The sequence below is a fragment of the Aspergillus oryzae genome, chromosome 1, assembly GCF_000184455.2.
Source record: "Aspergillus oryzae RIB40 DNA, chromosome 1".
In the NCBI taxonomy this organism is placed as follows: Eukaryota; Fungi; Ascomycota; class Eurotiomycetes; order Eurotiales; family Aspergillaceae; genus Aspergillus; species Aspergillus oryzae.
In genome coordinates, this window is record NC_036435.1 from 6,490,903 (window position 1) to 6,511,836 (window position 20,934).

General features: G+C 40.4%; 6 protein-coding genes across 6 annotated transcripts; 4 read left to right on the plus strand and 2 right to left on the minus strand.

Annotated features, from left to right (window-relative positions):
* Positions 1-5,191: 5,191 nt before the first annotated feature.
* AO090308000017 (putative phosphoserine phosphatase) lies at positions 5,192-6,330 on the minus strand (the record flags this gene model as incomplete). The annotated part of the gene is made up of 5 exons (XM_023234322.1): positions 5,192-5,322; positions 5,425-5,573; positions 5,641-5,940; positions 6,013-6,085; positions 6,237-6,330. 5 exons carry the CDS (start codon positions 6,328-6,330, stop codon positions 5,192-5,194), a joined length of 747 nt encoding a protein of 248 aa, XP_023089460.1.
* A 1,645-nt stretch (positions 6,331-7,975) lies between these two features.
* AO090308000018 (putative class III aminotransferase) lies at positions 7,976-9,522 on the plus strand (the record flags this gene model as incomplete). Its single annotated transcript, XM_001818512.1, has 3 exons — positions 7,976-8,291; positions 8,392-8,735; positions 8,806-9,522. The coding sequence occupies 3 exons, from the start codon at positions 7,976-7,978 to the stop codon at positions 9,520-9,522; spliced, it is 1,377 nt and encodes a 458-aa protein (XP_001818564.1).
* Positions 9,523-10,118: 596 nt separating this feature from the next.
* On the plus strand, positions 10,119-11,689 carry AO090308000019 (MFS transporter; the record flags this gene model as incomplete). The annotated part of the gene is made up of 3 exons (XM_023234323.1): positions 10,119-10,264; positions 10,316-10,352; positions 10,511-11,689. 3 exons carry the CDS (start codon positions 10,119-10,121, stop codon positions 11,687-11,689), a joined length of 1,362 nt encoding a protein of 453 aa, XP_023089461.1.
* Positions 11,690-12,470: 781 nt separating this feature from the next.
* Positions 12,471-13,451, plus strand: AO090308000020 (aminotransferase class IV; the record flags this gene model as incomplete). The annotated part of the gene is made up of 1 exon (XM_023234325.1): positions 12,471-13,451. One exon carries the CDS (start codon positions 12,471-12,473, stop codon positions 13,449-13,451), a length of 981 nt encoding a protein of 326 aa, XP_023089462.1.
* Positions 13,452-13,965: 514 nt separating this feature from the next.
* On the minus strand, positions 13,966-16,053 carry AO090308000021 (putative galactose oxidase; the record flags this gene model as incomplete). The annotated part of the gene is made up of 1 exon (XM_001818515.3): positions 13,966-16,053. The coding sequence occupies one exon, from the start codon at positions 16,051-16,053 to the stop codon at positions 13,966-13,968; it is 2,088 nt and encodes a 695-aa protein (XP_001818567.3).
* A 1,752-nt stretch (positions 16,054-17,805) lies between these two features.
* AO090308000022 (uncharacterized protein) lies at positions 17,806-19,649 on the plus strand (the record flags this gene model as incomplete). Its single annotated transcript, XM_001818516.1, has 8 exons — positions 17,806-17,867; positions 17,922-18,156; positions 18,224-18,528; positions 18,584-18,676; positions 18,738-18,848; positions 18,902-18,981; positions 19,039-19,338; positions 19,408-19,649. 8 exons carry the CDS (start codon positions 17,806-17,808, stop codon positions 19,647-19,649), a joined length of 1,428 nt encoding a protein of 475 aa, XP_001818568.1.
* Between the last annotated feature and the right edge of the window lie 1,285 nt (positions 19,650-20,934).

Genomic DNA, 20,934 nt, shown 5'->3' on the forward strand with positions numbered 1-20,934 from the left:
ATTCTTGGACAAGCCCAGGTCATCGTGGGAGGGGCGGCTTTTGTATCTACTACATTTCCGTTTTTGAAGCACAATCGGGGATCCAATACCCTCTGGTTAAAGCGGGGAGGGAGCTTCTGACAAACGATGAACCCTAACACATCAAACTTGATGAGATAATCTACTAGGTTGGATTAGAAATAAATCTATCTTATATGCATTCTATTAATTAATAGAAACAAAGTATTAAAGATTTTTTAATAGAGATAAGATTATTACTAAAGTATAAATATTACTATAAATTTTATAATTAATAATAGTATAGTATTTAAAAAAGAAATTTACTTACTATTTAAAATATCTAAAATATTGTTTTTTTCTAAATTATATCTTTATTTTTAAGCTTTACTTTAATTATATTAAACATAAAAAAAAGTTTATTATAAATATTATAGTAAAATTAAAAAAAGACTTAGTTAAAAAAAGAAGATATTTAATTTAATACTATTTTTTTAATTAAATTTCATTATATTTAAATATTTTAAATTAGGGTCAACATAAGTTGTATTTAAAAAACTATAAATATTTTTTAATACTATAAATTTTTAAATCTTTCGTATTTTAATTAATTAAAATATAAATAGATTTTATAAATAAAAAAAAATATTTTTTTTAATATATTTATAATCTAGATATTATTAGATATGTTCTATTTACTTTAAAAAAATAGATCTTTTTTTAAATTACTTTAATTTAATCTTCTTATTAAATAGCACTATTTTTAGTTTTTTAAAAATATTTATTTAAACTACGCTAAATTATATATATAATATAAAAAATTTAGAAAATTAAAAGATTTAATAAATACTATAATTAAAAATAGTTTTGAATATTTAATATTAAAATATTATAATTAATTAGAATTTAAATTATAGTTTTATTAAGATATTTTATTCGTATAGAAACTATGGATATATTTAAATTTAAAAAGACTTTATAATAATTTTAATTATAATTAATAAAATAGAGAGATCTAGTAATCTAAGATTATTAATAATTAAAAACTTTTTAAAAATCTCTATAAAATCTTTTTTTAGTTATTCTAGATTATTATATGAAAATAGTATTAAGTAATTTATATAAATAGAATTATAGATTTAATAAATAATTATTAAATAATCTTTATTATATAATAAAATTAAAAATATTTAATAATTTAAAAAAATAAATATATAATTAAAATAAATCTTAGACTAGTATTTAAAAAAATAGTTTTTACAAAATTATATATTTAATATACTTAGCTAAATAAATCATAAAATTAATTATTTAATTATAAAGAACTAGATTCCTATAATAATATTATTTAAAACATTTTAATTAATATATTATTTATTTAATAAATTAATTAATTTTAAAGTTAGCTTTTCTTAAATATAATCTAATTTTAAAATATACTATTATAAATAAAAATTTAAAATGGTAATATTTTAGATAGTTAATAGTATTAAAATACATTATTTATAAAATCTTTAGCTTTCTATTTTTTTTATTTATAATCTAGTTAAAACTATTCTAAATATAATATTTAATTTTTAATTTTTAATAAATTATATTTTCAATATTAGATTATAATTTATATTTAATTATAAACTATTAATTAATAAACTTTTTATATGAATTATTTATATTACTATTAATTAAATTAAAAAAAATATAAGATCTAATTTTCTAAAAAAAATAAATTAATATAAAAGACACTAGAGAATATAATAGTTATAACTTAATAAAATAAATATAATAGATATTTAGATACTAATAAAATTAGAGAGATTATTAAAATATATTTAATTAAAATTAAAATTAATAAAATCTAAATTAATAAATAAAATCTATAATTAAAATATTAAGAAATTAATAAATATAAAATTAAAAATATTTAAAGTAATAAAAATAGAAAAATTTATATTTTAATTAATAAAACCTTTTCTATTTTTATTACTAGTATATAATATTATAGTTTAATTTAATTTATAATAAATTAAATTCCAATAATTAATTAAAATATTCTTTAGTATAAATATTTAAAGAATATTTTAAAAATTCTATAAATATTTGTAAAATATCTATAGGACTTTAAAAATTATTTAGATCTATATTTTAAGAGTTTCTATTTATAACTTTTTAAATTTTTACTATCATAATATACTTAAATCCAATATATAAATAGTTATAAAATACAATATTATTTTAAATCTAAAATGAAAGTATATTATTAAAAAGTAAATATTTTATTTCTAGCTTTTTGTATTTATTATAAAATTTTTAATAATTTATAATAGTAAATATATATTTTTTTAATATAAATTATCTTAAAATTTATTATTTATAGCTATACTTATAATTAAAGTCTAGACTACTAAAATTATTATATTATATGTAACAATTATATAGTAAAGTCTTAGATATATATTAATTTTATAATTTTTTATATTATAGAAAATAAATTAAAAATATTAGTTTTATTAAGATAAAACGTTTATTCTTTTTAAATTAAAAAATATTAGTAAGCTATATTAATATTAGATAATAGTCTATATTTACAAAAGTAAGCAAGAGTTATACTAGTATAAATAATTTAAAACTATCTATATATCTATATTTTTAGATATCTTCACTAAAAATATAGTATTAAAGCTATATCTACTATTTATAATTTATAGATATAGTATTAGATCTTATATCTGTTGGAGCGGATATGCCGCAGTCTACTTAAGATACTTCCAATACTTAACTAGTAATAGAACTATTACAAGGTAAATAAAGAGTATATATTAGATCTAGATTATTATAAAACTGTAAAATATTTTAATTAAATAATTAGTCTTTCTATATTAACGCTCATCTATTAAAGTATTTTCTTTAAAAAGCCATCTATATTAATATTTTATTAAGAATATATCGCTACTACTAGAGATATATTATAGATCCTTGTCTAATACATCTTATTAAAGATGGATATATAAGATAGAATAATAATAGAATAATAATAGTTAATTCTTAGATAAAAGATATCTAATAAATTATTTATCTAGTATTTATTTTAAAAAAAAACTATAAATATTAATATTAGTTATTATAATAAAATTATATATATTATAGTAATAATATAACTAAATATATTAATAATATAATAAATTTATAATATTAATAAGATATAGTATATTGTTAATATAAAAAATTATAGTAATAATATAATAAATAAGAATATATAAAAATATTTATTTTATATATTTAATTTAATTCTTTAGATTTAATTTATATTATTATTATAAAATTATCTTTAATAGTATAACTAGTCTTAACTTATTTATAATTTTTTAATTATTAGATATATATATTTAATAGCTCTAGTTCTTTAAACTTAAGTCTAGTATTAATAGTAATCTTATATTGACTATATCCCTGTAATGACGGCAGTCTAGCATTAATAGTAGTCTTATATCGACTGTATCCCTGTGATAATAGAAATTAATAAATAATACTAGATTAGTAACCCTTGGAACGTGGTCCGCTAACTGGTCTTAGATTTGACTATAAAGCCCCGGACATAACAAGATACTCTTTATAAATATAACTAATATATTGCTATAATTACTAAAGTATAAGAGAAGACGGTGTTTCTTAAAGTATATATTAATTGGTTTATTAATAGTAATACTCTATTCTATTTTTATTAAAATTAATCTAATTAAAAGATATAGAACTATTATCTAATCTTTTTTTTATTATATTGTTCTATCATATTATTAAAATATTAGAGGCCTTAGACCTTAAGTATATATAAGATCTTATTAAAATATTTAGTTCTATATTAAATCCTGGTATATATAGTATATATAGTAAATAATATTATCTCTTTTGGATATTATATAATATTATAGCTAAGTATATTAAGATCAAATTCTATATAAGCGGTAGGCCAGGAAGAATACCTTAGTCAATAGCTTAGCCGCAGTCTATCAACATATTTGCCGGCATAATCTTAAACAATCGTGGGCTTAATATATTGCACCCTGACGCGATGGCAAGAGACTTGGGGACCACGAATACTATAGATACCCCAAGCCACATAGTATCACTTGACGAGTTTAACGGGGACAGAATAGGCCTTGGAGATGGGCTGGTCGAGCCTACAGTATTTGGGGATGTTGACATGGGGATGGATCTCTCGGGAGCTCAACTATGGGACTGGTTCAACAAGAACCAGGCCATAATGAGACTGCTTGAGGATACATAGAAGACCGTCGTGGTGGTATGAGATGCGTTTGGAAATGTTGTGGCGATGTAGAACCTGTACTACCAGTCGGACTGTATAGTAGTGGTAGTTGCGTAGGGCTCTGTATCATTTGTCCATAGTTATTGACCCTGACTGAATTCCAATCCACTGCGTCCTGGGGAGTAAATGATATTAACACTAATGCTCTATACCCATACATTTATGTCTCCTAACAAAACATAAAAGTGCCTTAGCTCGATAGCTACCTGGTATTTCACTTGAAAGTAGAACAGGAAAGCGACATGTAAAGATGTGAGTGTCTCTTCTCTATAAACCCTAGGCCATACACATGCTCATGTTGACATTCCAATATTCCTTTCTTATTTCTATCGAACTGCCGGTTTCGAATAGAGGCTAAGGCCTTCCAAAGGACCTTACCCTGTGATTTAAAAGAAAAGATGTTGTGTGGGCGGAGAGGGGGAGAAGCTTAACAGCCTCAAGTCTCTACAGACAATACACAAATGAGAAAGGAGAGGAAATGGATTGGCAGGCTTGAGGGATCTAAGCAATATTCTAACTGTACTTTCGTGTCCTATAGACGAAGGTCTCCAGTATACCCAGATATCAAACTTGAACGACCGTATCTAGATATTATCTGTTCACAAATATTACTCAACGGAGATCAGTCTCTTAAAATATCACATATTCTGGATATCACACGAGGGGGGACCAGGCAAGCGTTGGACAACCCCTAATACTAACCACGATTATACTACTATAATGATGTTGCCCGTGGGAGTCTCAACTCGGAAGAAAAAAATATAATCAGAAGTTCAATTCATATCCTGCAGATACATGAGACTTTGATCGGAGAATAAAGTGGCATAAGCGCCTTGTGTTCCAGTGTATCAGGTCACAGAGCCTCCTAGATTATTATACAACGTTGGAATAACCCGTGATTCCTGCCCTAGACAGACCTTCATAAATACCTTGCATTGTGTCAAGGATAGAGCTCCAGTTGTCGAAGGGGATAAACGGAATTCCCCTTTCCTTGCAATGATCTACTAGGTCTACCTCATGCGTTAGGCTCGCTTATTATCAATTGCAAGTAGCCAACCATGCGGGTGGATATGAGATTGTGAAAGTAATTCACCAGGAGAACTCACCCAAACCCTCCTTTGCAAAAAGAACGTGAGTTTGCGATGCGGCAGATAAATCCGAGACACCATCTCCAGCGTAAAAAAGTAGAGGACAATTTCCGCTGGGTAGCCCAAAGTACGGCTTGATCTCGAGTGATTTATCATGACCAAAGGCACTATATAGTTCATCATTTCGGTTTAGTGAAGACTCACTCAACAGCTCAGCAAATGTGTTGCCCTTACCTGTCGTCACGGTATTTAATCCGCCATCCACTCCCACTCGTCTTGTCGCCGAAGCTGTGTGGCTCAACGTCATTGGCAACAACAAATATATTTTCTGGATTGCTGCCCAGAACGGACTCCAGCAACATGGTTATGAAAGGAGTCATCCCAGAAGAGAGCACAACTATAGGGATATTACACCCTTTTGCCCAATAATAGAAATCCAGGAAGTGGGGATCAAGCTGAATATTATCCTGTACAATTCGCAGACAATCCGCTAACGGCATCTGTACACTCTGGAGCATGGCGTGGAATGCATCTCTATTGGTGGAGTTGGTCAAGTGGCTGTGTGAAATGACAGAAATGGCATACGGATGGATAGCGAATTCTTACCTGAAAGCCATATGTCCTTTCATGACTTCCATCTCCAATTTCCGTCGCATTTCCATCCCAAACCCAAAGTTATCTACCTTCACATCAGGTAAGCTACGGAGATTGGATATTGGGGTCGACATAGTACCAGATAGTCATTGCCTAGATTGCTGTCAGCGACGGGCGTGTCTGAGTATCATGACGGAGGGAAAGACCAAAAAAAGCCTTAGGGAAGAGTGTCATACAGTCTTTCAGAGTAATAGTTCCATCAAAATCTGTAAAAAAGATAGCTTTAGGGTTCTCTTTGAGGTACAGCAGCTCATATTCAGGGGACTCCATTATGCCGCCTGTGATCACGATTGAGGATCTTTCAAGAACCGCCGAACGTATTAAAATGGCAACTAAACAGATAATGGAAAGCAGCAAGGGTATCGAAACGTATGCACCGGTATTATTAACATTTAAGTTATCTAACGACAACTGGATGCCGCTCTCCTAGGTAAGCCTGGTGGTGGGCAGCTATGAGATTTAAGATTTTTCCCGTTGCGTATATGATCATTACATACATGACAGGGAGATCTGTATGAGGTAAAATATTACGAATGTTTCCTATTCCGAAGTACCTACTGCGAAAGATTGGCCTAGCCTTGAACTGCGATCTTATGACATTTACACCTGTAGCTCCATCTCTAGTTGCTACTATCTCTCGTGTAACGAGGAGCCTTATCTAGCTTGCAGGTATACTAGGATACGGACAAGATAAAGATCTAGCTTCTCAGAGTGCCAAAATTCGGAAGTTGCCATTTGCAGCGATCCTTCTGGTGTCACTAGCCTTGAGAGCAGATCCAGGGAATGTAACCACATTTCCGGCGTATCCAGAGCTCAATGTCGGGTACTTGAATGTCATATCCCACAATAACTGTGCTCAGATGGGTCGGCTATTCTGCACAATCTCTGGTTCACTCTGCATATGACAACCTAATCCTGTGGGTCTTGTACTGACAGCCGATATCTATCTCCTACCCGAAAGGGACTGCTTCCACACCCTAAGCGACCTATACATTAACCAGTCGTATACGAGATCTGATCATTTTAATCGATGACCAGCATGTGTCCGTGAATTAAGCATTTGTCATATAGCGAAGGTTGAACTTAAATCCTGTCTACATTTTCCAGTTAAGATGGCTTGCTGTCTGCACTCGACGCAAACGGAGCATGCCACACCACACCACATACCCGGAACCCTGGGAATGCAACATTCCGCTATTCGCTATGATTTTAATTCCAACTAGCAAAATAACTGAGCTTCATGTCACATATGCAATTTAGCACTACGTGTTAGGTGTCCTTTGCGCAAGCCACTTCTGTCTACATCGTTGTCGATGCCGTGTTACTACCCTAGATTAGCACTTATTCGAGGAAGGCTATATTCTATGAGTCACTACTGTTAGCTTGAACCTGCAAGGTAACATGATATCGGATATGTTGATGCAACCTATGCTATATGTGGATATTGAATTGCGCTAGAGTATGCTAAGAACTGCAGACACGCCTTCAGCCTTCCACACGGAACGCAATGTGGTGAACCATAGTCTGTCAGGGTTGAGGAAGGAATTCTAACTCCGAAGAAGCTACAGATGTAGAGTCGGAATAGGTAGCATTTCGCGAAGAAATGGTTCACAATTGTCGCATAAGGCCTAGACTTGCCACACCCTCTACGATAAACGTATTAATGCGAAGGCTACAACTCAATCTAGCCATACTGACTGGCTACCGTAGTTACTTTTACCATGTAGACTGAAATTGATCGGAAGCTTCGGTAAAAGAACAAAAAAAGCATCTGATGTTGATATACCTATGTATTGCTCAAGACCCAACTATTTATTCAAGCGTGTGGAAGGCCCAACTGTTTCACGATTTCGTGATTAAGAGATTCTCATCATTTAAACTCCCCGCAAGATACAATCTATACTATCACAGTACAATGGGATCCGCGGCGGAGCCAGCATACCTGTACAAGAATGTCACCCATGACCCAACGGTCCCTTCCGTAAAGTCAGCCGAGGGCATTTATATTTTCCTCGAAAATGGACAGAAAATACTAGACGCCACGAGCGGAGCGGCTGTTTCTGCAATCGGCCACGGCGTAGGTCGTGTCAAGAAGGCTATAATGTCCCAACTTGACCAAGTGGAGTACTGCCACCCTGGATTTTTCCCAAATACACCAGCAATGGACCTTGCAGATCTTTTGGTCGAGTCCACAGGAGGAAAGTTGTCTCGGGCGTGCATTCTTGGATCTGGTAACCAATCAACTCCCCTCTTCTGTTTTTCTATGCATCATCCCTCGCGTCAAGGGACCATTCAGTACGAACTCGTGAACTAAATTTGTGAACTACATAGGTTCCGAAGCCGTCGAAGCGGCCATGAAACTGGCTTATCAGTACTTCGAGGAGCAGTCGCCGAACACACGGCGAACCAGGTTCATTTCCAGGCACGGTTCGTGGCATGGGTGCACTTTAGGAGCATTGGCATTAGGAGATTTTAAGCCGAGGAAGACTCGATTTAATTCCATTTTGACCTCTAATATCTCCCATGTCTCAGCGTGCGATCCATACCACGGCCTCATGGAAAATGAGGATCCGGAGACATATGTAGCTCGACTCAAGGACGAGCTGGACAACGAGTTCCAACGACTTGGGCCTGAAACGGTCTGTGCGGTTTTCCTGGAACCGATGGTCGGGACGGTAGGTGATCATGGACCCCCAGCATGGTTTAGTTGGTTAGGATGAGAGATTGATATGTCTGAACATTTAGGCCCTGGGCTGTGTTACTGCACTACCAGGATATTTGCAAGCCGTGCGGGATGTATGCGACCGCTATGGTGCCCTCCTAGTCTTCGACGAGATTATGTGCGGCATGGGCCGGACCGGAATCACACATGCCTGGCAGGAGGATGGCGTCGCTCCAGATATTGAGCTCGTAGGAAAGGGTCTCGCCGCCGGATATGGAACCATTTCTGGGTTACTTGTCAACGACCGTGTCTTGGATGGATTGAGACACGGTGGTGGGTATTTTGTCCACGGTCAGACCTACCAGTCCCACCCCCTGGGCTGCGCAGCAGCAGTCGAGGTCCAGCGTATTATCAAAGAGGAAAACCTCGTTGAGAACTGTCGCAAGATGGGTCAGTATCTGGGCCAACAACTAAAGCTACACCTGGGCGATCATCCATACGTCGGAGATATCAGAGGGCGTGGTCTCTTTTGGGCAGTTGAATTCATGGCTGATCCACCCACCAAGACTCCTTTTTCTCCGGCATTCACCATCAGCAAGCGCATGCAGTCCAGGGGAATGGAAAGGGGATACGATATCTGCCTATTTGCCGCCACTGGTGCGGTTGATGGTTGTAATGGTGACCACGTGTTGCTTGCACCACCGTACATTGTCCATAAAGAAGATGTGGACGAGATCGTGAGTCGTCTTGTTCGAACTATTGACAGTGTATTTGAAGATGTAGCTGCGCTAGTTATGTGAAGTATTACTGTTTGTGGAATATTTTGTTGTCTAGCCTTTCTTTTTCGTTTGCCTACGTTGATTTACCTTGTTCTTAGTTGAATTATCCAAGAGGGAGCAAAACGAAAAAAAAAAAAAAAAAAAGGGCAAAGACAAACGACGGACTGGGAACGACCAAAAGTATAATCCTGCGAGTATTATGCTGATAATTACCTCATGACTACTGTATTAGTGGCACAATCTATATCCAAGTGAAAAGAAACCTCCATGTGGCATTCCCTAGATACAGATGTAACGTAAACGTTTACTACACTCATTATTCTGATGTATTGCAACCCTTCCAGCAGTGAGGGCTTTGATAACTATGTGCCTGTACGCTTAGTAAGACTAGATGCGTAGGATTTGCCTCTGCCTCCGTCGGCTGTGTCCGTTTTTTCTCTTATTTCCATTCCTTTCCCTCCCTCTCTTTCTTTTCTGCTTGCTGCCGGCCTGCTTGTTACACCTCCTACCGTCTGACGTTAATATCTACACCAAACACTTTGGTGTAATTAAAGCCTAAATCCTTGTCTTATTCACATACAACATCGCATCCCGGAAGGCAAGATACCGCATGAATGATGAGCACACAGCAGGACTTGGCGTCACAGGCCCCTTTATTATCAGACTCGGCCTATGTGTCTTATGGTTCTTACCAGGCAGATGGACGAGACCGGGATAATGTCAGTGAAGCAGGCGACTCCTACTCACGGCAGCAGCCAGAAAGGTGGAATGAACCTTCAGTGAACCTGTGGCGTGTCCTGGCAACATTCTACAGCTTCATTGTGGTCGGCGCAAACGATGGCGCATACGGGGTAAGTGGCTCACAGAAGTCCATTCTCAGGGAGCTTGTACTAATAGGCTTGCTATCGGTAGGCCATGATTCACTATGTAGGTTCATCCGTCGGATATATGCGCGGCACTTTCTGAATATTGGCTGCTAACCACTTCTCTTCCCTTCATCTCTTAATAGCTGGGTCGATATTACGACGCAGACTATACCACGGTTTCTGTAGTGTTCCTTTCGCCATTTCTTGGCTACGCTACCGCTGCCATGGCTAATAGCTGGATACACGAGCGCTTCGGACAGCGCGGAATTGCCTTGCTGGGCACGGGGATGCATGTTATCTCCTACTTTGCCACGACCCAGCATCCTCCCTTCCCGCTTCTTATTACGATATTCATCCTAGCTGGCCTGGGAAATGGCATTGTGGATGCATCGTGGAATGCTTGGATTGGTGCAATGCATAATAGCAGCCAGCTAATGGGGATCCTCCACGCGTTTTATGGTCTGGGGGCGGCTTTGGCACCGCTTACGGCCACTTATGTGATCACCCAGAGAGGCTGCATTTGGTACCACTTCTACTATATAATGGGTATTGCAGCAACCATCGAGTTTGTGACTTCGGTCGCTGCATTCTGGTCAGCAAGAGGCTCGCTGGTTGAAGCCAGCGAACTGGGTGTTCCTGGGGACAACGTGCAACAAGATGACCGAGACTCGTCAAGACGCAACACCACATTAAAGAACCCAACGCTTGAATCATTAGGTTTGGTCTCGACATGGATCATCAGTCTATTCCTGTTGGTCTATGTGGGCATTGAGGTCACCGTTGGAGGATGGGTCTTCACGTTCCTCGTGGATCTCCGGAATACACCACCGTCTGTGGCAGGCGTGGTCACATTCATGTATTGGGGAGGACTGACCGTTGGCCGTGTGTGTCTTGGGTTCATCACACCCTACTTCAAGCGGCAACGTCTTGTTATTGTTGTGTACTTATTGGCCTGTGTGGTGTGCCATATTGGTTTCTGGCTCGCCACGGACCTCCACCTATCCATGATCGCAGTAACATTACTGGGCTTCTTCCTGGGGCCCCTTTACCCAGAGGCGGTTATTGCCCAGGCCGCACTGTTGCCAAAGCATCTCCATGTTGCAGCCGTCGGTTTCGCCTGTGCTCTGGGGAGCGCGGGTGGATGCATTTTCCCTTTCATCACGGGCGCAATCGCAAAAGCCCATGGTATCAAGGTTCTTCACCCTGTTGTCCTTGCGATGCTTATGTTGTGTTTGATATTGTGGTTTGCTCTTCCAGGGCAGCGCCGAGGAACCAAAGAAGCCGCATCACCTGCCTGGAGCAGTTCACCTACACTGTCCTAGTGGCCTTATACTCATCTCTGCTGTTTGTAACGATCTCTATACAGGCACTGATTTCCGCGTGTTATGATGCGATTGGTGTACTGAACTCTGGCTGTAATGTCTTGACCGTGTTCGCACCAACATTTGCAGCAGGTCCTATTCAATATACACTTCCTCCCCTGCGATAGACCTTATCTCAATATATAATTATCCTAGACGTAGCATGAGTGCAACAGCCTTGTCTCCTCCACGAGAGAGCTGGGGGTTGGACTCAAAAGCAACTACACGGTCCGGAAAGTCATAAATTGGCTCGTGAACGTCATTAAACCAGACACATAGAAATGTAGATATTTGCACAGGGCGACACAAGTCACGGCAACCATACTGGAACCGGACATAGCATCCAGGCTCAGACAATACGTCACAACAGGATCTGAAATGACAGCCGGAGCAGGTGTGCCGATCATACACAGGTGGTGACGACTTGATTCTCAATCCATCATAGAACAGACTAGACCCGGGAAGAATAGCCAACCAAGAGCGGTGCCAATTTACGTAGTCACGGAGACGGATCATCCATAGTTCACTGCTACTTTACGAGCCTGGAGTCATTGAGTCATGCGGAAGTGGGCGTACCAGCAGGTGAAACCAGACACAAAGTTCTGCCATAGCCCCAAAGCAACTCCGATTGTTCTCTTCCAATGTTCGCGGTATCGGTCGACTAGAGACTGTAGATACAACGTGCTCGTAACCAGACGCTTCTTTTAGTAACGTCCTCAGTCGAACATACAGGCATCTCACCATGACATCTATGAACAAAGTATTTTCCGGTTACTACGAGCGCAAGGCTCGTCTAGATAACAGTGACAACCGCTTTGCGAAAGGAATTGCCTACGTCCAGGGATCTTTCGTCCCACTCGCCGACGCACGAGTCCCACTCCTCGACGAGGGTTTCATGCATAGCGACCTCACGTACGATGTGCCATCGGTCTGGGATGGGCGCTTTTTCCGCCTTGATGATCATCTCAGTCGATTGGAAGATAGTTGTGAAAAGATGCGACTGAAGATCCCACTGTCCAGGGACGAAGTCAAGCAAACCCTAAGGGAGATGGTTGCTAAGAGTGGAATCGAAGATGCCTTTGTGGAGCTGATCGTCACTCGTGGCCTGAAAGGGGTCCGTGGCAATAAGCCAGAGGATCTTTTCGACAATCATCTCTATCTGATCGTCATGCCGTATGTCTGGGTGATGGAGCCCGCCATCCAACATACCGGAGGTACTGCGATCATTGCCCGTACAGTACGGCGCACTCCCCCCGGTGCTTTCGATCCTACCATCAAGAATCTCCAGTGGGGGGACTTGACACGGGGTCTATTTGAAGCGGCTGACCGTGGCGCGGATTACCCATTTCTCTCAGATGGAGATACCAATCTCACAGAAGGATCCGGTTTCAATATAGTGTTGGTTAAAGATGGTATTATCTACACGCCCGACCGTGGTGTTCTGGAAGGCATTACACGTAAGAGTGTTTTTGATATTGCCCAGGTCAAGAACATCGAGGTCCGCGTTCAGGTGGTGCCACTCGAACATGCCTATCACGCCGATGAGATATTCATGTGTACTACTGCTGGTGGCATTATGCCTATCACGAAACTCGATGGGAAACCGATCCGGAATGGAGAAGTCGGTCCCCTTACTACAAAGATATGGGATGAGTACTGGGCGATGCACTATGACCCGAAATATAGCTCTGCTATCGATTACAGGGGCCATGAGGGTAACTGATGCTGTCTCATTCTGCTCGTCCTTCCCCTTTCTCCGGATCCAGGTTTTTAAGTGCGATGGCCAGAGACGAATCCGCCGGAGTGCGTGAAGCATGCTTTCCAGCTATGAGGGTCTTGTTTATCCTATCTTGATCTTATACTGTGTATTGTTAAGCCACCTTCAAATTGAGGTCCGGAATTGCAGGCTATATATGATACATACATTGAAGAGAAGGCTTACCGCTGCAAATAAAAATGAATAACCTTTCTCAAACATTCATGTGCAAATCTGGGTTGGAACATTCTACATATTTGTTGTAGAGCCAGCAGTTACTAACAGTCTTTCACATTGCGCTACACGTTCTATAGCATTCTCCACAGCAGGCCTTGTCAGTCTGAAAACCGAAATTAAGTGACAAGTGTTTCTCAATCCAACCATCAAAAAAGTCTTGCCCCGGTCGTGAATCCTCTGCGTAGTCTGAATCTGCGGTTTCTGATCCGGTTCAGTCTGGACCATCTCGTTGTCTCGCGGCTTCTCACAGAGTAATTTGGACGTTTTTCGATACGCTAGGCACTCCGTTTGCGTTCATGACGAACAGCATGTAGTATCCAGGAAGAGCAACGCCAGGATCATTGGGGATGTCTGCTGTGTACATGTTGGTCCCGGCATCTTCGAGCACTAGTTCGATGCGACGCTGGTCGGTGTTCACTGTGTGTGTTGTGGTGCCGTAGCGGATCAGGGAGGCGTTACTGATAGGGGAATCAGCAGTGATAGTAATTTGACCGCCATACCGAAGGCTGGCTGGGGCCACCGTCTCGATGTGAGGCCGTGGGGCACGGTTTCCATCCGCGTCAAACAAATATGGCGGAGTATAGATCTGGGCATCATAGTGGTTGGCGGTGCAGTTGGCACACAATCCACCGCCACCATTAATCACCGTCGCGTCAGGGAGAAGAAGGGACCAGCTGTGGTAAACTCGGACGATATTGTTCGGAAAGTGTTCGACGAATCTGTCCTCCTCAGGGATGTATCGCTCTGGCGTCAATTGAGCCGTGTCCTCGTTAAAGGGCAGGCCATGTGCCTGGCCACCGGTGATAAAAACACTTCCATCGGGCAAGACAACCGAAGTATGGAACGTCCGCGCGTATCCCATGTCACCACCTGCTTTCACAGTCACCGGCGGGGTGTTAGGGTCCCCTATCGTTATGAGAGTTGCATTCTTTGTAGCATCCGAATCCTCATAGTTTGGGGAACCTCCAAAAGTGAGGATTCTCCCACCGGTGGCGTCAAACATGACCGCATTGCCGGACATCTGATCGTAGTCCGTGCTTCGATTGCCTGCATTCGTCACATTCCCTTCGCCCTGGGCGAAGTACCAGTGCATGGCCTGGCTCGGCCCGGCATGGAAGATCGAGAGGTTCTTCCAACCGAAAATCCAGCCATGGTTGTCTGCATGATAGGGACCCAGGTTGTCATGGGTTAACATGGGCTGTGAGCCGGCGTTCGGCAACTGAGTCCAGGTGTCTGCCGTGACATTATACACCTCACTGTTCTTGTTCTGAAGCTGCGGCCCGTTCCACGAACCGCCCAGAACAAACATATTTCCGTCGGACAGGATGGTGGAAGCCTGGTAGCCACGTTCGACGTTCATCGGTGCTCCAGCGATCCAGCTGTCGCTGAAAGAGTCGTAGATACTCGTCATGGTGTCATCATTTCCTCCAGTGACAATCACGCGCCCATTGACATCCATGGAGATACCAGAACAGAACATATCATGCTCGGTATCGGAGACTTCGCGCCGTGAGACAACGCCCGTATTCGGATCCCACGTGGCAGTTTGCGTTAAGCCACCACTGGTACCCCCATACTGGTTCTTTCGATATGAAGACCAGACGAGCACCTTCCCGGAACTGGGCTCGATGGCCGCAGAGGCTGGGACGAGAGGGAAGTCGATCGTTGGCCCCCAGGCGCCAACTTCACTGAGGCGTTTTCCCTGTGGCGCTGTGGGAATGCTGTTCGCCGACCAGATTTGTAGGTCTGCAATACTAGTTGCATTGTCTCCATTGGACGAGGAACGCGCAATGAGCCTCACATACTGCACCGCTTTAGGCTCAAACACAGCCAGCTTCACGGTCGAATCAGGCCACCATGCCCCATGTGCGACTGGATCTCCCCAGGTTACCCCATCAGTGCTAAGGGAAACATCATGTGTCCCAATCCAACCATCTTCCACGGCTCTTGGCCACACGGCAATCCCGCTCACATTCTGTACTGTCCCGAGATTGATAGTGATGTTGTGAGGAAGGGACGCAATACCGTTGGTGTCGTCACCGCTGTGCCAGTACGTGCTATTGTCGCCGTCGATCGCATTGATACATTCATGTCCGACCAGCTCGCTGTCGCATGTTGCTATCCAGCTGCTACGGTCGATCCGCGCGCTGTTGTAAGGTGGAGACTGATACAAGCCTGTATTCTCTCCTCCGGTATCGACGGGGGCACCACTACCTTCAATACCCAGAGACGCCCCTTGTGCTACGGCAGATATGAGGGACCCGTGCACGATGCTTTTCTCTGCTTTGGATAAACCGATGAGCAACAATACCGATGCCCACTTGAGACCCATTCTTGGCTTCTGCTTCATCGCCCCTTTGCAGACGTTCATAGTAAGAATAAAGATGTTATCCCAACCCGTAACGTCCCTGGGTGGAAGCTGAATTGATATATATAGTTCATCATGGTCATTGGAAACTCGAGCAACCAATTCAGAGTATCTGTATTCAATCAAGCAATAGAATGCCTGGTGTTCAGGAATGAAGGGATTTCCCGTGTCCCACACAGTGTGACACATGCCGCATATCCCAACATCCACTAAAAGACAGTGACACTCGCCATAAGGAATGTACGGTCTAGTCCCTGTCACCGCCCTAGTCTTACGAGCGGCTGGCGATCAGGATGGCATGTTAAGAGGAATCAAGTCAAAGCCGCCAATAAGTAATTCTCTCCCTACCGATCGATGTTCTCACACGCTGTCCTCAAGATACATCCCTTCTCAGCAGGTCGGGTTAGGGACACGTATACAGTTGTGTTCGAGAAAACCTTTATCTTAGAGACGGCAGCAAGTGATAACATCCTAGGACCCTTGTATGGGCTAGCGAGGTCTAGAGGGATCTGCATTACAAGCGTAGCAGTGGAATGACGAGAGAAATGCTGAATTGCGGGATATTGACATATGGACTAAATTGTCGGAAATAGAATGTTGTGCTATACAACCACCAAACCTTTTCAATTCTGGCATGCCTCCTCTGAACTACCCATGCAATTCCGTGTCTGGGGTAGAGCTATGTGTCACCAAAAACTAATATTAAAATTCCTGAGCCCTCAGATAGGTAGTCACCCCCATTCAATCCTCATTCCTGTTGTGCTTTGTAGGCTCGTCGAGTCTTTCGCTCCACGGCATTCAAAAAGAGATAAACTATGTCCAAGTAAGGGCGTTGACCATCATTGTTTGTTGTCCTAGCCTCGTCGCGTTACGATTTACCAGGAGCTGTACCCAACTGTACCTGATTAGTAGAGAAGGATGCGAACTACCTGTCTCCTCGGGACATTAGGAAGAGTGGCTGTTCACACATAGCGTCTTGCAGTCGCTTCCTGCAAGATGAGCTGACATGAGCTGTCTCCATCATTCCACAAACGTTGTACAGGGCTCTATTAGCAGTTCGGAGTGATGACCTCATTTCCCAAAACATATGAGTTTAATCGGTGGGCATAGGTGGATTGGTTATTAATCCGATATATTGCGTCAATTAATGTTCTGCAAGCGGCATATCCGTTTCTCTGTCCCCGACGCCAGTCCGTGTAGGTAAAGTTGAAACCCTCGTTACAACACAAGCCTTTGATCAAAGCTAGCCAGAAGCCAGAAAGAAAAAGGGTGTTACTTCACTTGGTCATACAGATCCGGTCCTTCTAGACCATCGCGTCAACCGCTTCTTGACTCCGGGCTCAATATTTGGTCGGTTACCCGAGACCACCAACCAAATCAAAGAAAGATGAGTTTGTCACATAAGGATGCAACATTAGTCAATTTGGTATTTTACCTTACAACCTCTTAAGGTTTCCCATCCAGTTCCGATCGGAGTCATACACGCAATGGCGTGCCATCAAACCATGGTGTTGCATACCCCAGTATTGCTGGCTGTTCAGTCCGGCATTGCGCGGAACTGGTGTTGAAGATTTTCATTCAGTGTTCCGATAATGGCGTCTCTTCGAAAGGTCAATTTAAGCTATAAAGCCAGCTCTATCTGGCTCCATGTGTGCCAATTATTCTCTCGTGCGGCTATTGTATTACCTGCTGGACTACTACATTCTCATTATCAATATGGCATCTGAGGAAAATCTGACGACTGGAGTTAATAAGGACAACGTGCAGGGCAACATATGGTGGGTGCTCTAGGGAGCGGTCTGTCTTCGGGAAACAATATTAACCTTGCCTAGGCCGGGTTTGCCCAAGGAGTTTGAGTTGTTCTACTTTTTCAAGATTTCCAAGACGGACAGCTTCCGGCGCCATCTGCACTACCTGATTCCTCATATAACTACGGCAAATAGCGCCCTCAAATCTCGAGACCAAATTGCGAAACACAAGGCTGCAGTGTCTGACGGGCTTACGCACCCCGCAACGATTCCACTGGCTGGGGTAAATATTGGCTTCAGCGCGAATGGCCTGAAGAAGGTAAGCCAGTGGTTATACCCCCGGGTCCCATCCTGGTGTGAGAGATATCGCTAACCTCAGCCTCTAGCTGGTGAAGAACGAGAGTGACCGCTTGAAGGCTGGTCCCTTTCTTGGCGGCATGCTTGCCGATCTGCAAGGTGGGACTGCTGGGGGTGAAGGCCGGGATAATCCAGATGACTGGGAGAAACGCTTCAAGGATAACGACATCGATGGCATAATTCTGGTCACGGGCGATTCCGAGAGGACCGCTTATGCGAAGCTCTATGAGGTGAAGTCTCACTTTATCGGCTTTTTCTGGTTCAATTCCAGCATCGAAGACCGCTTCACGATCCCTGGATATAAGCGTCCGGGCCAGGAGAGCAATAAGGAACAGTAAGGAGCTCCACTCCCAGTGCAATGCATAGCGATCAGACTTAACCGATAGTAGCTTTGGGTACCGTGAACATATCTCCCAGCCCCAGCTTGTCGGGCTGGACCCGTCCCCCACAGGGGATAAAGAACCTCCTCCAGTACCACCGGGGTAGGGACCGCTTTCTCCACAAACCGTATCAGAGTGTGAGGGGATACTTACACACCACCAGGTATATTATCACCAACACCGACCAAGACCCTTCGCCTCAGCCGGATTGGGCGACGGAAGGTAGCTTCCTGGTATTCCGCAAGCTGCAACAGTTAGTGCCGGAGTTTAACAAGTAAGTCTCCAATACTTGCCCTATCTTCTTATCACAAACTCATTGGTGCCTAGATGGTTGAATGAAACGGCCCCAAAGCACGACCTGACCGCCGATCAGCTCTCTGCACGCTTGATGGGCCGGTGGAAAAGTGGTATGTATTTGGAAAACTCCTCCCTCCTATTCCGTGACAAGTTCTGAAGGAAAGTAGGAGCTCCCTTGTGCCACACGCTCTGGAAAGACGATCCCGCTCTGGCAGAAAATAACAATTTTGACTACCTACCAACCAATACCCAAGAGCATTGCCCTTTTGCTGCGCATATACGCAAGGCTAGACCACGTGGCGATCTGGCAGACAAATTCAGCAGTGCAATCATCCGGCGGGGCATACCGTATGGCCCGGAGGTTACAAAAGAAGAGCAAGACAAGCAAACAACGAAGGAAGATCGTGGAATGTTGTTTGTCTGCTATCAAAGCAATATTTCAAATGGATTCCGCAGGATCCAAGAGCGTAAGCTATCCACATTGATCCAACTCCTAAACGTTATAATAGAACACGTCCTCTGACAACTACATCCAGAGTGGTGCAACAAGAACACCTTCCCCTCAGGCAAAAAGCGTATCACCGGTGATCCAGGACCCGGAGCCGATCCAATCTGTGGTCAGCCAAATGGGCCAGACCCGTTTGTGATGGGATTGTGTGATGGCAAGAATAAGAACATCCATGTGGATTTGCATTGCTGCGTGATTCCTAGAGGGGGGGAGTACTTCTTCTCCCCTTCCATTGCCGCACTGAAGAATATTTCGAACGGCTCAACTTAAGAGTTCCCTGTCATGGAATGCTCCATAGCTCTTGTCACTCTAATCCAGAAGGGGTGAAAACTTAAATATTGGTGTTCTAATAGTAGGGCTTCCCGCCTATAGTAAATTAATTAGGGTCTTCTATTTAGTAATATTTAGATTCTTATACTTTAGTTAAAGACTATAACTATTTTTACTAGATAAAATTATATAAAATTTACAGGATGAGGCATGAGGACAGAGAGAGTGGGCATGTTACGCCCGGGTATCCATCCAAGAACTCTAAGATTAGTTAGCTATCTTAGAGACAACTTACTTAATAATTAGAATCTACTAGTAATCAGTAATAATAGATAATCTAAGATAGTCTAATAAATTAATAATATAATAATAATAATATTACTTTAAATAGTCTAGTCCACAAGGGGGTGAGCATTCATAGAAGGATGGAATGAAGTGGAGCTGACAGCAGCTGTGGATTGGTAGAGCGGGTTAGGGTTTTTTCTAAACTAAGTATTATAGATTAAAGCACTTTAAGTATAATACTAACTAAACTATAAGACTAATAATGTTTAAATTTATATAGATTAAAGAGTACTATAGAAATTTATATTTAAACAATTTTTAGATATAAATCCTATAATTTATAGTAGTAGAGATTAATTTAGATAGACTATAGTATTTTATTAAAAGTTTGCTTAGAGTACAATTTAATTAAATAAGACTTTCTATTAATTATCTATAACTTTAATTATCTAATAATACTAGTAAGACCAGTAGTTTTAGTAGAATCTATTTAAATTATATTTTATTCTAGATTAAATATATCTAATCTAAGAAATTAATTAAATTTAGTAATAATTTACTAGTTAGTCTAGTAAACTCTAAATTATTATTTCTATTCTATAATATATTAATAATAGTATTCTTTATTTTAGATTCTATATCTAAAGATAATTAATTAATTATAATCTATATTAAATTAAAAATAATAATATTCTATATTAAGCTATATATTTTATATTACTTTTTTCTAATTCTATTAGTATTCTATTTTATTTTCTATTATTTATTTTCTATATAGAATCTATATTATATTAGCTATAGAATATCTAATTTTTTAGAAGCTAAATAGATTATCTATAATTATTTATAAAAAATATTAGTATAGTATATAGTTTAATAAGATTATATATTATATTAAAAGTATTATCTATAGTAAGAAATATATTAAGATAATCTAGATCTAATAAATTATTTAGTAGTAGAAGAATATTACTCTGTATATAGAGAATATTAAGATTCT